Source organism: Microcebus murinus, chromosome X (genome assembly GCF_040939455.1).
Source record: "Microcebus murinus isolate Inina chromosome X, M.murinus_Inina_mat1.0, whole genome shotgun sequence".
Lineage (NCBI taxonomy): Eukaryota > Metazoa > Chordata > Mammalia > Primates > Cheirogaleidae > Microcebus > Microcebus murinus.
The window spans coordinates 2,876,994-2,893,377 of record NC_134136.1 but is presented as its reverse complement, the minus strand read 5'-3'; the positions used below and the strand labels follow the sequence as shown (position 1 = coordinate 2,893,377).

The 16,384-nt window shown below is 38.2% G+C and overlaps 1 protein-coding gene and 1 pseudogene across 3 annotated transcripts in view; one reads left to right on the top strand and one right to left on the bottom strand.

The window, feature by feature from the left end:
• OPHN1 (oligophrenin 1) overlaps positions 1–16,384 on the top strand; it is a 287,434-nt gene that overhangs the window by 91,538 nt on the left and 179,512 nt on the right. For all 3 annotated transcript variants that reach the window (XM_075999259.1, XM_075999258.1, XM_012736270.3), the window contains one exon: positions 15,379–15,440. In XM_075999259.1, the coding sequence (XP_075855374.1) occupies positions 15,379–15,440 (62 nt within the window). The remainder of the gene's footprint in view (positions 1–15,378; positions 15,441–16,384) is intronic.
• Positions 6,733–7,317, bottom strand: LOC142865845 (RNA polymerase II subunit A C-terminal domain phosphatase SSU72 pseudogene; annotated as a pseudogene).

Below are 16,384 nucleotides of genomic sequence, written 5' to 3'. Positions count from 1 at the left end.
TCCTCTACATGTACCTGTTTTCCTTTGTATACAATTTAGTTCATACTAAATACATAATTTCTTTTTTTTAGCCTAAGATTTTATCACGTACATTTTCCCATGTCATGTGAAATTCTTTTCATGGGGGTAATGGGAAGGCATTAGCCACTGCTGTTTTCCCAGCACATAAAGGAATGCCTGGTATATAGTAGATGTTCAATATATTTTGCTAAATCAATGAATAATGGATGCATTTGAATTTCATCATTGTAGGAGCTGTATGTTATTTAATACTTAATGATCTTTGGAAATTTAGCTTATTTCCAATTTTTCACTATTGTAAATACTACTGTAAATGAGTATTTTTTATGAGATTAAGATTGATGAGTATTTAGGTAAATGTCTGTGTAACTAATGAGGCAGATATTTGTGTTTTGATTATTTTTTTACTCAATTTCATGTGACTTTGGCAAATCTATCCTGGTCCAAAGGCATGTTAAAAGTTAACATTCTCTGAAATGAAATAGCTCAAGTTTGAACCCTATCTCTATAGCTTATTAGCTCTGTAACCTTGGCCAGTGACTTTACCTCTCTGTGTATTTTTCTCATCTTGTAAAATAGAGGTTAGATAATTGATGCCAAGTGTGCACAGTGTCTAAATAAATGTTACTTATTTCAACATTATTGTTAATATAAGCTTTGATTTCTTTGTACTTCTTTCTTAAAATAACTTGCTACTTGCCGATTAACACATTGACTGCCATGTGAGTTGTATTTAACTCAGGCTAGTTTTGAGCCCAGGGCCTTGTGAAGCAAAACCCTGCGGTTGGTTCATGAAAATCTTACTTATTGATGTTCCTATTGTTACAATTAATATTGACAATTTAATTCTAAAAATGTGGATTGCATTGTATCTAACTCACACACATAAAACAATAAAAAATAACAAATTACAAAGGATTGTTTTGTTTTAATAAAACACTGTGGCCCCAGGGAAAAGGTTTTTCTTTTCCTAGTAGGGCAGTCACTGTGTTAATTGATGACTTTGAAGATTTGGAAATAAATGGCACATGGAATTTCATAAATGCTTTCTTTTTCTGCTATAAGGGTCTGACTTTGAACAGGTTCCATTTGCCCCAAAGCCAACCAACAGAGCTGAGATCTTTCCCATATCATCCTTTATGTTGAACTTTGTGCTTCAGCTTTCTCACTCCATAAACCTCACCACAAATGTCAACTAGTGGAAATGAGGGTGTGTGAGCTTGAGCATAATGATTTACAAAGAAAAATGAAAACGACTCCCTGGTGCTGCCAGGTTCCTGTGGGTGTCTGGGCTCCATGAGAGCTGCTGGCTGTGACATCGTTGCTTCTTAATGTATGATTTACAATAACTCTTTTAACTCAGTGACCATTTGCCTGCCAACTTCAGAAGCTCCTAGTTATCATTTGTCCGTTGTTCTGAGGGATGCTGACTCAATGAAGTGACTTTTATTAATGGAGACTGAAGAGAGGCTTTGAAAATTCATTGGCCTGTCATGGTCATTGTCCTTGTTGAATCTGTCATTTTGAAAGCTGAGATTTATGGTGGTAATGAGGGGAAGAGCCAGTGCTCCAACAGCTGAGGCTGAGGTTCTTTGGAGGCTTTGAGAAAAACTCTTGGGGGCCCCACTGGGAAGCTATTGTTGGAAAGAGCAGCAGCTTTGGAAGCTGAGACAGCTGAGTGTGCCATGCCCTCCAATTACCAATACTACTGGCCCTGAATAGTACATCTTCTGTTTCACTGGGAAAAAATGGTAGAAGTACAGTTAGGATGGAATTTTGGGTTGTGCTATTGGATTTCACATTACATGTGCAGAGGGCCTTTCCATAATGGATTTTTCATTATGGCTCTAAGAAATAACTCAGCATTAACCCCATTGTAGGTACCAGTTATCTAGCAGAGATGACAGTGATTCCTAGAGCATGTCAGAAAGTCTGAGGAGTTTCTTACTTTGATGATCAGCTCTAGGATCTGTTGTGAGTAGTCTGTACAACAGGGACAAGTGGGTGGGAGTGTCTCACTCAGCCATGACATTTGTCACTGCTTTAGAGCAAGATATCTATGCTTTCAATTTGCATTGCCTGGCCTTTTCTCTATCTTTGGTTCTTCAGTAACCAAAGGAAATCCCAGGTGTTTAGGGAGTCTTGTGTCTGCTTCAGATTTGAGGTTTATTTTGTAGCTATGAGATCTCGGCAAGGTTACTTGAGCTTGTTGAGTCTCTTTTCCTCATCTGTAAAGTGGAGGAAGTATAATGTACCTCAGAAGGTTGTGAGGAGGAATCAGAAAATACATATATCAGAGATTGTATGTAAATCATGTAGCTCAGCATCTGGCATGTAGCTGGTGGTCAATAACTCATAATTTATGTTGATCCTACTGGGAATGTGGTAGAAGCTCATTTGTGGAAAATGATATTGCTTTGAAATTGTATTTCCCAAATTAACAAAAAGAAAATGTATACTCATAAAATGTCCATTTTGGCAGGGATATTAAAGAGTACTTAGTTCAGGCGTCCTCAAACTACGGCCCGTAGGCCACATGCGGCCCGCCGAGGACATTTATCTGGCCCTCTGGGTGTTTTTGCCACTGCTGCCTGTCCTGCTCAGCAGCTGACTTGTCCCAGGCCCACAGTGCACACTCTCCAACGGTCTGAGGGACAGTGAACTGGCCCCCTGTTTAAAAAGTTTGAGGACCTCTGACTTAGTTCATCTATTTCTCGTGTAGCTTCACAGAAGAGTCACCTGGGGATGTTGTTGATCCAGAGGGCCTATCTTGGGCCCAAAGAACCAGAATCTCTGTAGTATATAGCCCTGGGCCCTGATTTATATATAGTCATCATAACATTGGTGAGCATTTTGAAACCCCAGGACATGTCTCAGGCTTTTTCAGACTGTGCTCATTGGATCCTCAGTGTCTCCCCATCCGGCTTCCATGTGAGAATTTGCCTGAATAATGAAATTTGCCAGTTAGAAGAGGAAAAAGGCCAAAACTTGTTAGAGTGTTACCAAATACCTGGTATCATTTGAAGCACTTTACATGGTAGGGGTGGGTAGAGAGAAAATACTAAGCTAGTTCACTTCTCAATTCAACAAATGGGAAAACAGATTTAGAGGTGGGTAATGAGTTTTTAATTTTCACACAGCTAGATAGTCTGCCATGTTTACCTCTAGAACCTGTGTCTCATAAAGCCCAATTGAATCATTCAATAAAATTGTATTGAGCACCTGCTATAATGCCTATCCTCATGGAACTTCCATTCATGTAAGTTTTAAGAAGAACCCAGGCCGGCCGGGCGCGGTGGCTCACGCCTGTAATCCTAGCACTCTGGGAGGCCGAGGCGGGCTGATTGCTTGAGGTCAGGAGTTCGAAACCACCCTGAGCAAGAGCGAGACCCCCGTCTCTACTATAAATAGAAATAAAATTAATTGGCCAACTAATATATATAGAAAAAAATTAGCCAGGCATGGTGGCACATGCCTGTAGTCCCAGCTACTCGGGAGGCTGAGGCAGAAGGATTGCTTGAGCCCAGGAGTTTGAGATTGCTGTGAGCCAAGCTGACGCCACGGCACTCACTCTAGCCTGGGCAACAAAGCGAGACTCTGTCTCAAAAAAAAAAGAAGAAGAAGAACCCAGGCAAAAGACTTCCTATGTCATCACACTACCAAGAGCTAGGAAGAATAATGTCTCTGTCATAGGCTTCAGAGATGTATGTTTGGTCATTAGGAAATAGTTACAGAGTATCCACTAAATGCTATAGTCTGGACATTCAGAAATAGAGGACACATGTCCTTGGCTCAAGGAGCTCATAGTCTATTGAAGGAGTCATAAGAATAAACTAGACGATTGCAAAACAATGTGATAAGTACTATGGTAGAGGTAGGCACATAGTAGTGCCTGATTTAGATTGGGATGTGTGTGTGTGTGTGTTTGACGCCAGGGTGATGGGGAGCATAAATAAGGAAGGCTTCTCAGAGTAGTGATATCTGAGTCAGTTCCAGGGCTAGGGTGAGGCAAATGAGGTGGCTAGGTCTCAGATTTAAGCAGGCATTTATGCTCAGGTTTTGCAGGTGTGAGTTCACACCTGGAGTGAATATGTCTCCTTAAAGTTTGCAGTCCAGGTGCCTCTCTTGCCTCGTCCCTGTACTGGTCCTGATATGAGTTGAATTTCTGAAAAATGAGTGAGATCTGGGAAAAAGACAGGCAGAGAAAACAAATATAGAAAGGCACATGTGAGGGGAATTAGATTATTTTTCTTGAAACTAGAAGTAATTGAATGTGACTGGAAAGAGTGGAGACAGATTTAGACAGAAGCCAGGAAAGGTGTTTAAGGGCTAAATTAGAGTCTCAGGTGATGAAAAGAAGCAAAGTTAGTTGAATATAGGATGGCATCTGAAACTGTCTCAATGACTCAGTAATGGTGGCGGGTTTGTTGCAAACAGAAAAAGGCATGCTCCACCTCAAAGCAGCATCCTTGAATGGGCTCCAGTGATTGTTGCTGCCTGAAAATGTGGGCCCACCCAGTGTTGCCAGAATATCTGATTTTTCACCAGAGGGCAATATCCAGATATTTTATGCACAATGTCTCTTTTTAAGTGTTAGAACTAAGTCAAATTTAAAATACCGTGCAGGCCAAATAAAACATGTTGGACAAATATAGGCAGCCAGTGGGTTTGTGACACCAGTTTAGATAGTGAAGAGCCTCAGAGACTTCATGAAAGAATTTGCATTGTATCCTGCAGCTTATCGGGAGTAATACACAGATGGGAAGATACCATGAAGGAGAACTCAGGCATATTTCCTTAACCTTAAAAACCTGGGGGATTATTTGGTGGGGTTCATTGGAAAGTCTCATTTTAACCTTGAATTTCAGTCTTGTTATCACCAGAGCTGGTGTGTCCATGAGGTGAACTCTGGTAATATCATCCTTTATTCTGTGCATTTGGCTTTCTGTATCTTCTCTAGAAGGTGGCACCCATCAGGTTTTAGCAGGGTTTTTTAATGCCTGGGGATAAAAAAAGCAGTGTTTCTAAACATCAGAGTTTATAAATTATATGTCTACTCCAGTCATCCTAACATATTTGAAGAAACTGCTTTGTGGACCATCAAGATTGACTTAAAGTCAAACTTGGAAATACGGGGTCCCACCAGGCATTTATTACTGATTTCTGGGAGGTAAGCATTCACATAAAGTTCAACATTGTCAGAACCCTCCCTCAACTTTAGTTCAATGTGAATATTATTCATTGCTGAACAATTCATGGCAGACCATAAACCTCTTGATTGGGATGGAAAAGGATCTAAGAAGTTAGTGTATTGAGGACTCTTGTTGGTGATGTTCTGTAAAACTAGTTGAACCATCTGTTGAGAGGTGGTGGCAAAGATTGTTTTAGGGTCTTGTAGATGAGGCATCTTAAAAGAAAGATGGCTAAAATGAAATAGGAAAGTATTAATATAAAAGGTAGTGTTAAAGAGTCAGGAGTAGCACTCTGTGAGGCTGAGGTGGGAGGATTGCTTGAGCTTAGGAATTAGAGACCAGCCTGGGCAACATAGTTAGGTCATGCACGAACTGAATATTTTTCCAGACTTCCTTAGTTCAGGCAATGGCTTTTTGGGGAACATTTTAGCCTAGTGCATGGTCTGCTGTGGTAGAATGCCCTTGGAGGTTTATATCAAGTTGTTAGACTTTAGTTCACAGAAATTTTTTTTTAGATCTTGAGAAAAAGAGCAAATAAAAGACAATCTGGAGTCCCTACAGGGATCTGGGCATTCAAATTTTAGTTCTCTTTGACTCCACTTCAGATAGGGAGGGAAAAATTGGAAATGTTAATTTGGAGGATTGTAGCCAAGATATTTAAGGAAATGGGAAGAATAGAAAATTTAGTAAGTATGTATAATTTGGACAAAGTAATAGGATCCAGTCCAATTTACTAGGGAACAAGAGGAAGTGAATTAAATCTCAACCAGATAAGTTTGCACACTCATTGGTTACCGACAATTAACAGGAGGTGAAAAATAGCTCAAAGACAAAGGAATACGGGAAAACTCTGATAACCTAAAAGGGTGTGCTATAAACAATGCATTGTTTTCCAGTGAAACACAACAAAATTGTCTTCTTTTGATTAAAGTTAATCTCAAAGAAAAATTATTCTTGATAAAAATAAAATAAGGCTGGTCTTACTACATATGGTCTGATTTACTTGCATAATTACAACAAGGATGACAACTTACATGGGTCTTTTAAAAATTTTATTTATTTTTAAATTTCAACAGATTTTTTTTGTTTACCATCAACATCTATTTATTAGACAATTATAGGTTCTTTCCTGACAAGATATCACTGGTTGCTTTATTCAGGTATCTGTACAGGCTACCCAGTTAGGGGTGGAGGGAAGGGAAAGAGATAGGTACAACTGAGGATACAAGGATGTTGTAAGAAATACACTATAATCTATTTTTTTTCCTTTTTGTTAAAGAGAAAACCTTTATAAATAATATCTCTTAAGTAATAGTCGGCTAGAACAAGTTGACTGTTTTAAATCTGGCATTTATGTATATCTTCTCATTTAATATGTACAGTTTATTGGGTAACACTATTGTCTACCAGCAGAATACCTAACAGTAAAAACAAACATCAGAAGGAAAAGTATTAAAGAAAAGTCTTAACAAAAGGAGGCCCAGAAAGACGGCTTCCAGAGGGCAGTTGGGCATGGGCTTCAGTAGAAGCACACCGTGTGCAGGAAGGCCTTGCCACTCTTCTCCTCGAACTCCTGTAGCAGCTCATCGATGTCGTTCTCCATGTCTTCCAAGTGCTGGATACACTGGCAGAGCTCGCAGATGAGGAAGGCCCCCAGGGTGGCCTCTTCCTGGTTGTCTGGGATATCCACGTTGACCACATGCACTGGCTTGCAGGTCTCCTGTTCTCTGGAATTCAGATCTTCCACCACCTGGTCGTAGACTCTCTCTTCACAAGTGAGGATCAGATCAAAGTGATCTTTGCAGTTCTGGAACCTCTCTGGCCGAGGCTTGATTCTCTTATTTCTGGCCAACATATGCAAAATGCCATTTCGTGTGTAGAGACCTTTGTCTTTCCTAACAAGATCGTTGTACATCTCTTCATATGTGGTTTTGAAATCATAAACATTTGGCTTGTCGGGTGATGGCCCTGGAAGCTTCACATGATTTCCCGTTCCAAAAGACCGAATGTTGAATCCTCGTTTGCTGAGGATATTGTGTGCCTCCATGCTCCGATTCTGGTTGCTGGAGCACACCACTGCCAACTGCAGAGGCTGTGACACCATAGCAGCTGCTCCCTTGCTCTCCATCTCCGACTTCTTCTCGAATTCTCAACTCCTCCAACTTATTCTTCGAAGTCTCCACAGCAGCTCCTCAAGATGGCGCCCGGAAGTCAGCTGCATGCTCCACATAGCGTGCCGCGCCACAGCCAGGCCCCGCCCCTCTGGCTTCCGGGCCAGATGGCTGGCGGCCAACCAAAGGCAGGGGCCTGAGAGTGCCGCTGAGGCCCTGCTCTGCGCAGGCGCTACCTGGCGACCCAGAGGCGTTCACTTCTGTCATGGCATCCTATTTCAATAGATTTAGGGGATACAAGTTGAATTCCTTTACATGTATATATTGTGTAGTGGTGAAGTCTGGGCTTCAAGTGTACCCATCACCCAGATAGTGCACGTTGTACCCAGTAGGTAAGTTTTCATCTTTCACGTCTGCCATCTTCCACTCTTTTCAGTCACCAATGTCTATTATACCACTCTGTGTGTTCTTGTACAGTCATAGTGTGCCAGCTTATAAGTGAAAATATATGGACTTTATTTTTCTGTTCTTGAGTTAATTCTCTTAATGACCTCTAGTTCTGTTTATGTTGCTGCAAAAGACATGATTTTATTCCTTCTTATGGCTGAGTAGTAGTTCATGGTATGTATATATATATATACACACACACACACACCACATTTTCTTTACTCATTGGTTGATGAGCACTTAGGCTGATTTCATGTCTTTGCCATTGTGAATTGCACTGTGATAAACATATGAGTGCAGGTATCTTTTTGATAGAATGATTTCTTTTCTTTTGGCAAGATATCCAGTAGTGGGGTTGCAGGATCTCATTGTATATCTGCTTTGAGTTCTTTGAGAAATCTCCACACTGATTTCCATAGAGATTATACTAATTTACATTCCCACCAACAGGCTATACACATGGGTCTTTATAAGTTTGCTTTGTTGAAAGTTTTCATAAGGAATCTCAGATTGGATTTTGAAAAATCTCCTTGGCCTCAGAGACTGGTATCTATAAGTTTGGGTGAATTCAGCTCTTCTTGAGGTTTCTAAAATATCCTAAAGTTTCTGGACCTGACAGGAAGATACTATCCTTGCCTATAAGGCTGAGAACTCTGTAAGCCAGTTTTCCCAAGAGGGTTTTGTATACATTGGATCCATATTGTCAACTGCAGTTCCTTAAAAGTGGTTATATCTAATTAATTGAATTAGTATCATTTTCAGATATGTCGTTCTAGGGGAGGCCTTGGTTGTTTAATCAATTTTTATAATCCTGTCTTTGTAACAAAGAGGACAGATTCTTATTAAGCCTATACAAATATTAATACTTACATTTCCATGGAAATAAGAATAGTAAGAGTTTCTGAATCCTGGAGGAGATTTGGAAGAGATACTATCATTTATGAATGTTTCATTTTGGTTTATGAAGATAATTTAGTAATTGGTATGTTATAGGTAGCTTATAAAATAAGAGAAATTGGTTCTGTGTGTATCCAAACAATGGAAAATTAAATCATCAGTAATACTCCAAACAAAACCCACAATCATCTTTCATTAGTTCATTCAGTCATGTGTAATTCTTGTTCTGCTTATGAACCAGCTAATTGTTGATTAGAGTTCTCAAAATCCATATTTATTCACTGGTGTGGTCTTAAAATTCTTCATAGGATGTCTTCAGAAGCCTGTACACAAAACTACCTGTTGTAGTTGTCCTCTTCCATGGGGTTCAGAAAAAGTTCTCTTGTTAAAAATGAAGTAGTCTGGCCTAATTGTAAATGCATACAGAGAAGCATCAGATTTAAACATAAACTATATATGAGAAAAGACTTATGGCTGTGGCTAAATTACTGGTGATCATTTTCAAAAATGCAAATTCTGATGAAGTTTCATTATAAGAATAATAATGTAACTATAAAGGACATGTGGTTTCAGGGACAAACAGAACAAGAGAAATGTCAATCCAAGAAAAATTTTTATCAGAAATCTATAAACATAAAAATTAGCCCTGCTTTCAAAGAAGAGTAATACCAGAGATATTACATTTAATTTATAAAATGAATGAAAACAGTATTTGTAAAGAAAAAAATCTTCATATACAGTAGCTAATTCCAAATTAAACAAAGTTATACAAAATTAACAATTTAAAAAATAGCTGATATTAAGACTGACAACACTATACTGTTGTCTAATACCAGGTGAGGTAGCGAGTACATTGATGATTCTTTAAGAACTTCCTATATAGCATATAATTTCTGAAATATGTATGTTAATAACATTTTACCTATTTAACTTAGGAAAGTGTAAACATCTTTTTTTGACAATGCTTCCTATCCAACTTAGATGATTAAACCAAAAGCACCAAAACTATGCATTGGACAATTAAGGATGTGATTGTATTTAGGCTGTTACCATAGGGAGAACCTTCATTACTGAGGAGCATCTCAAAGGAAACGAAGGAAACTTTGGGTGTTAGAGAGGCAAGGTAAAGAAGTCTTATGAGAGTCATGAGAAAGGTTGAAGATGGGTCTCATGTGTGAGGGAAGGATGGTCTTTTGCAGTGTAGTCATTTTTCAGAACATAAAAGGATGAAGGATTTCTCAACAGTAGATGCTTTTCTGGAGCCCATTGCTCAGTTCCACATTGTCAGTGGTCTAGGATTCACAAAGCAGGGCACAACTCAGAGTGCTTTCGAAGCTCTCAGGCCTTCTGAGGTTCCACAGGGGCATTTGACAGAAGATGGTGTCGACGCAGAGTGACAAGACTGCTAGTCATCAGTCTCGCTCTCTTGTATTCGCATGGACTTTTTGTGCCCTACTGCCATGTTTCCCATGTGACTGATCTGGAGACTAACTGTTGGTTAGGTGCCAGCCAGGGTCAAGTAGGTGGTACAAAATAATCCCAAGACATCCTTGCGTATCGATGTTGAGTAAAATGAGTGTCAGTTTCTCAGGAGCATCCTTTGACATAGCCAGGTTTCAAGCCGGTCTGCTGTTCACTCCTCCTTCATCATAAAGGTCTCTCCTGTAAAGGTCTCACTGATTCCAGCAATGTTTCACTTTGAACTCTTCCCTCTATCCTGTCCCTGTTACCATATATCCATAGTAATAACCCTTCTAACACCTTGACAAATGTTTCTTCATGGGGAGATAGTAGGATGTAGTCACATGGTCTTAGATTTGGCTGGACTTGAGTTCAGACTCTGTCCTGTCCATTTATTAGTTATATGATCTTAGGATATTTGCTTCTTTAAAAATTAAAAATATAGTTTATCAGTATCTTTGTAATTATAAACATACTTTATTATAAAAATATGGAAAACAGAAAAAATATTATTAGCTGTTATTTGCTGAGCACTTACCATGTACAGAATACTTTGCCTACATTATCTAATTCTTAGAGCAATTTTTTCCCTCAGTAGTTGGAGAGGGAAAACGAATTATTATATGTACTATTTCTCAAATGTATTTGAATATGTTAATGCCATTTTAAGGAGGTAGACTGAGGCTAAGGGAAGTTAAGAAGCTTGTTCAGGGCCACATAGCTTAAGTGAGATTTTAAATCAGTTCATCTTGACTCTAAAAGTTTATACATTTATGCTTTCCACGAACAACCACAATTATTTTGATGTATTAACTTCCTGCCCTTTTTTTAGTCTAAAGCTAAGTTTTCTGTACATAGTTGTAATCATATGTACATTTTTCCTGTACCAGTTTTTGTATTCTGCTTTTTTAATATAATGTGACACCACAGGCATTTTGCTGTGTTCATAAAATCTTGGGTAACGCTCCTTTTAAATAGCTGTAATAATAGTTCATTAACTGGATATACATGATAATTCTCCAATTATTGGACACTTTTTTTGGAGACAGAGTCTGGCTCTGTTGCCTGGGCTAGAGTGCCATGGCATCGGCCTAACTCACAACAACCTCAAACTCCTGGGCTCAAGCGATCCTTCTGCCTCAGCCTCCCAAGTAGCTGGGACTACAGACATGCAGCACTGTGCCATGCTTTTTTTTTTCTATATATTTTTAGTTGACCAGCTAATTTCTTTCTATTTTTAGTAGATATGGGGTCTTGCTCTTGCTCAGGCTGGTCTTGAACTCCTGAGCCCAAGCAATCCGCCCACCTTGGCCTCCAAGATTGCTAGGATTACAGGCATGAGCCACTGCGCCTGGCCAACCATGTACAAAAATTAACTCAAAATGAGTGAAGGAGTATTGGCACAAAAACAGGAATATTGACCAGTGGAACAGATGTGAGAATCCTGATATAAAACCATCCTCATATAGCCATCTCATCTTTGACAAAGCAGACAAAAACATACGCTAGGGAAAAGAATCTCTCTTCAATAAATGGTGCTGGGAAAACTGGATAGCCGCCTGTAGAAGGCTAAAACAGGACCCACACCTTTCACCTCTCACAAAAACCAACTCACGCTGGATAACAGACTTAAACCTAAGATATGAAACTATTAGAACTCTAGAGGAAAAAGTTGGAAACACTCTCCTAGACATCGGCCTGGGCAAAGAGTTTATGAAGAAGTCCCCAAAGGCAATCACAGCAGCAACAAAAATAAATAAATGGGACATGATCAAACTACAAAGCTTCTGCACAGCCAAAGAAATAGTCATGAAAGTAAACAGACAACCTACAGAATGGGAGAAAATTTTTGCATCCTATGCATCCGATAAGGGACTGATAACTAGAATATACTTAGAACTCACGAAAATTAGGAAGAAAAAATCAAATAACCCCATTAAAAAGTGGGCAAAGGACTTGAGCAGAAATTTTTCTAAAGAAGACAGAAGAATGGCCAATAAACATATGAAGAAATGCTCAACATCTTTAATCATCAGGGAAATGCAAATCAAAACCACAATGAGATATCACTTAACCCCAGTGAGAATGGCCTTTATCAAAAAATCTCCAAACAATAAATGCTGGCGTGGTTGCAGAGAGAGAGGAACACTCCTACACTGCTGGTGGGACTGCAAACTAGTTCAACCTCTGTGGAAAGCAATATGGAGATACCTTAAAGCGATACAAGTGAATCTACCATTTGATCCAGCAATCCCATTGCTGGGCATCTACCCAAATGATCCAGTGACACTCTACAAAAAAGACACCTGCACTCGAATGTTTATAGCAGCACAATTCATAATTGCAAGGCTGTGGAAACAGCCCAAGTGCCCATCAATCCAAAAATGGATTAATAAAATGTGGTATATGTATACCATGGAGTACTATTCAGCTCTAAGAAACAATGGTGATATAGCACATCTTATATTTTCCTGGTTAGAGCTGGAACCCATACTACTAAGTGAAGTATCCCAAGAATGGAAAAACAAGCACCAGATATATTCTCCAGCAAACTGGTATTAACTGAGTAGCACCTAAGTGGACACATAGGTACTACAGTAATAGGGTATTGGGCAGGGGGGAGGGGGGAGGGGGGTGGGTATATACATACATAATGAGTGAGATGTGCACCATCTGGGGGATGGTCATGATGGAGACTCAGACTTTTGGGGGGAGGGAGGGAAATGGGCATTTATTGAAACCTTAAAATCTGTACCCCCATAATATGCCAAAATAAAAAAAAAATTAAAAAAAAAATGAGTGAAGGAGCTAAAAGTAAGAGGTAAAAATGTAAATCTCTTAGAAGAATACATACAGTATAAATATTCATGACCTTGACCGAGCAGTGGTTTCTTACATATGACACCAAAAGCACAAGCAAGAAACGAAAAAGGCATAAATTAGACCAAGAAAATTTTAAACCTTTATTCTTTTAAGAATACTATAATGAAAGTGAAAATACAACCCCTAGAATGGGAAAAACTTTTTGCAAATTATCCAAGAAGGGACTTGTGGTCATAGTATGTAAAGTACTCTTACAACTCAACAATGAAGATAAATAACTCAGTTAAAAACAGACAAAAAAATCCTAGGAGAAATTTATTCAAAGAAGATATACAAATGGCTAATAACCACATGAAAAGAAAACATGGTTAATATCATTAGTCATTAGGGTAATTCAAAACAGAACCAAAGTGAGATACCACTTAAAACCCACTAGGATTGTGAGTGTCAAAAAGACAAACAATAATAAGTATTAGTAAGAATGAGGAATAATTAGAATGCTAATTCATTGCTTTGGGTAATATAAAATGGTTTTGGGAAATAGTTTTGGCATTTCCTCAAAAAGATAAAAGAGGTTTCATATGATCCAGCAGTTCCATGCTTAAGTATATACCCAAAAGAAGTCAAAGCATATCTGCACAAAAACTTGTACACAAGTGTTCTTGGTTGTATAAACCAGATGTAAAGGTCATATATTGTATGTTTTCATTTATATGAAATGTCTAGAGTAGGCAAGTCTATAGAGACAGCAGGTAGATCAGGGTTGTCTGGGTTTGGGGAGAAAGTAGGAATGGTCAGTGATGGTAGTGGGTTTGGGGTTTCCTTTAGGGGTGACGAAGATGTTCTGGAATTAGATAGTGGTGATGTTTGCGTGACTCTATGAATATACTAAAATACAATGAATTGTACACTTTAAGTGGTACATTTTATGTTACGTAAATATCTGAATTTTTACAAAATGATGTATCCTTTTAGCCAGAGTTCACTTTGCTATATCCTTGACATTGTTGAATTTGGAATTTATTTCCTCAGGAATGATGATGCCCAGGTTTTAATAGCCTAGGTGCTAGTAGTCATGGATTTCCCCCATCTATTATGTAGTTATCTATTCAGATAGTATTTAACAATTGAATCATCTGTTACCTCTATCTAGAGAGGAATAGGCAGTGTGATAGTGGCAGCAAGACAGGGCTGGATTTGAAACCTGACTCTGCCATTTGCTTTCTGTGCAATCTTAAACAAGTTGCGTAGCCTCTGAGAACCATGTACCTAAAAAAGTTATTGTGAGGGTTAAGAACCCTTAGGAAGGTGGTTTGGCACATTTATGGTTCAGGAAATAAGTTTTTCCCTTTAAATGTTATGATGCTTGTCACATTTCCTTTGGAGGAAAACTCATTTTTGCCTGTAAAAATGCCAGAGTAAAAAAAAAATCACTACTTTTGTAGCATAAAATTTTGGGAACAGAAGATCAATGAACATTGCCATATTTTCCTATTTACTCTTTCTGAGTATGGTATTTATTTTCTGTATGGTAAGGTTGAGCCTTGAATTAATTTACAGTATTTTCAAAGGTAAGCTCCTTGGATATATGCAGCAACTTAATCCTCAGAAGAAAGAAATGCCGTTGTCTTGTGTCCTAAACTTAGGAATGCCAGACTAATTGTCTGTTTCTCTTAGAAAGGGGAATATATTTTTGATTAAAAATATTAATATGGATATATTCATTTATGTAGGCTTTCAATATGTTCTCTTTAATTCAGTACTACTTGCTTATATACTTCTTGCTTCTGCTGAGTAGCTGGGGAATTTGAAGTGGCACTAAAGACTATTTAGTTTATCTTTTCTTTTCTTTATAAAGAAACAAAGTCCATGGATAAGTGACTTGCCCAGTCATCTTGCCAGTAGGTGGTAGAATTGCCATTAAAAGGGTAGAAATTTGGAAAAGTGGTGGTGAAGGGGCAATGTTTTTGTCAAGTATGTGTGAAAACTCTACATTTTTCATCTAATTTAGTACTTACAGCAACCCCTTCAGAGTGGTGAATAGTGGAGAAGGGAGCTAAACTGAAGTTTCAGGATGCTATAGCTGCCGTTCTTTACACAGTGAACCTATTGCTTGTTTCCTAATCTTTTTGCTTATTTGTGAAATGAGCAACTCCTGAGAGTGGCTGTAAGAATTAAATAAAATATTAGCTATGAAAGAACTCTTTGAGTTTGGGAATTAGCAAAATGGGAAAGAAAAGAAAAAAAAAGAAAACATCCAACAGGAACTGAACACATTTTTATATTGGTCTTAGATTTGATGCCTTCCTCTAGTGGCCATGTGAGTTTCGGGCATTGGTCCCTACTTCCTGTTGCACAGATTGCTTGTCTACTTGTCTATCAAGTTCCATGATTAATTTGCCTTACCTTTTATTCTCTCCTTCCAGCTGAGTCCTTCAAGGAATTTGCTGAGTTACTCAATGAAGTAGAAAACGAGAGGATGATGATGGTAGGTCACTCTAACATTGTGCCTGAAGCTGAGATCATGGCTGATATTGGGGATTTTTTCTGTCCTTTATGTTTGGGTTCATTCTGTGCTGTTTCAGTTTCTATCTCATGGCTTTCTGGTGCTGTAAAAATAGGCAATAGATCTGGTTATTCTGAATTAAACTTCCATCCTATGAGTTTGGCATTAGGTAGAGAGGAATTAATGTAGAAATCCCATCCCTATTTATTTAAGTGAAAAACTTTATAGGAGATTAAACTGAGTTTTTGAACATATTGACAGAATTGTGGTCTTTACTGTTCTTAACCAAATTATCCATTTAATATTCTATTTCTCTGCTATCAAAAATAATATGTGATTCATTTATATTAGATAAATGATTGTTTTATTGAAATCTATGTTAAAGCTGTTCCTTATGTTTAAAGTTGAAGTTTTAAAAACTATTGTAGATTTTAATTTTTAGAGCAGTTTTACTTTATAGAGAAATTGAATAGAAAGTACAGAGAGATCTCTTGCCTTTCTCCCCACCTTCCATGCAGTTTTCTCTATTATTAACATCTTTTAAATGTGGTACATTTGTTGTAATTGATATGCCAATATTGAAACAGTCTTATTAAGTAAAGTTCGTAGTTTACATTAATATTCACTCTTTGTGTTTCACATTCTATGAGTTTGACAGATACATAATAACATGTATCCACCGTTGCAATACCACCATACAGAATAGTTTCATGGCGCTAAATATCCCTGTGCTCAATGTATATCTCTCTTCTACACTACCAAAACCCTAACAACCACTGGTATTTCTTTTTACTGTGTTTTGAAATTTCCAGTATGTAATATGATAGGAATCATACAGTATGTAACCATTTCAGATTGGCGTCTTTTACTTAGTAGTATGCATATAAGGTTCCTCTAAGTCTTTTCATGACTTGATATCTCACTTA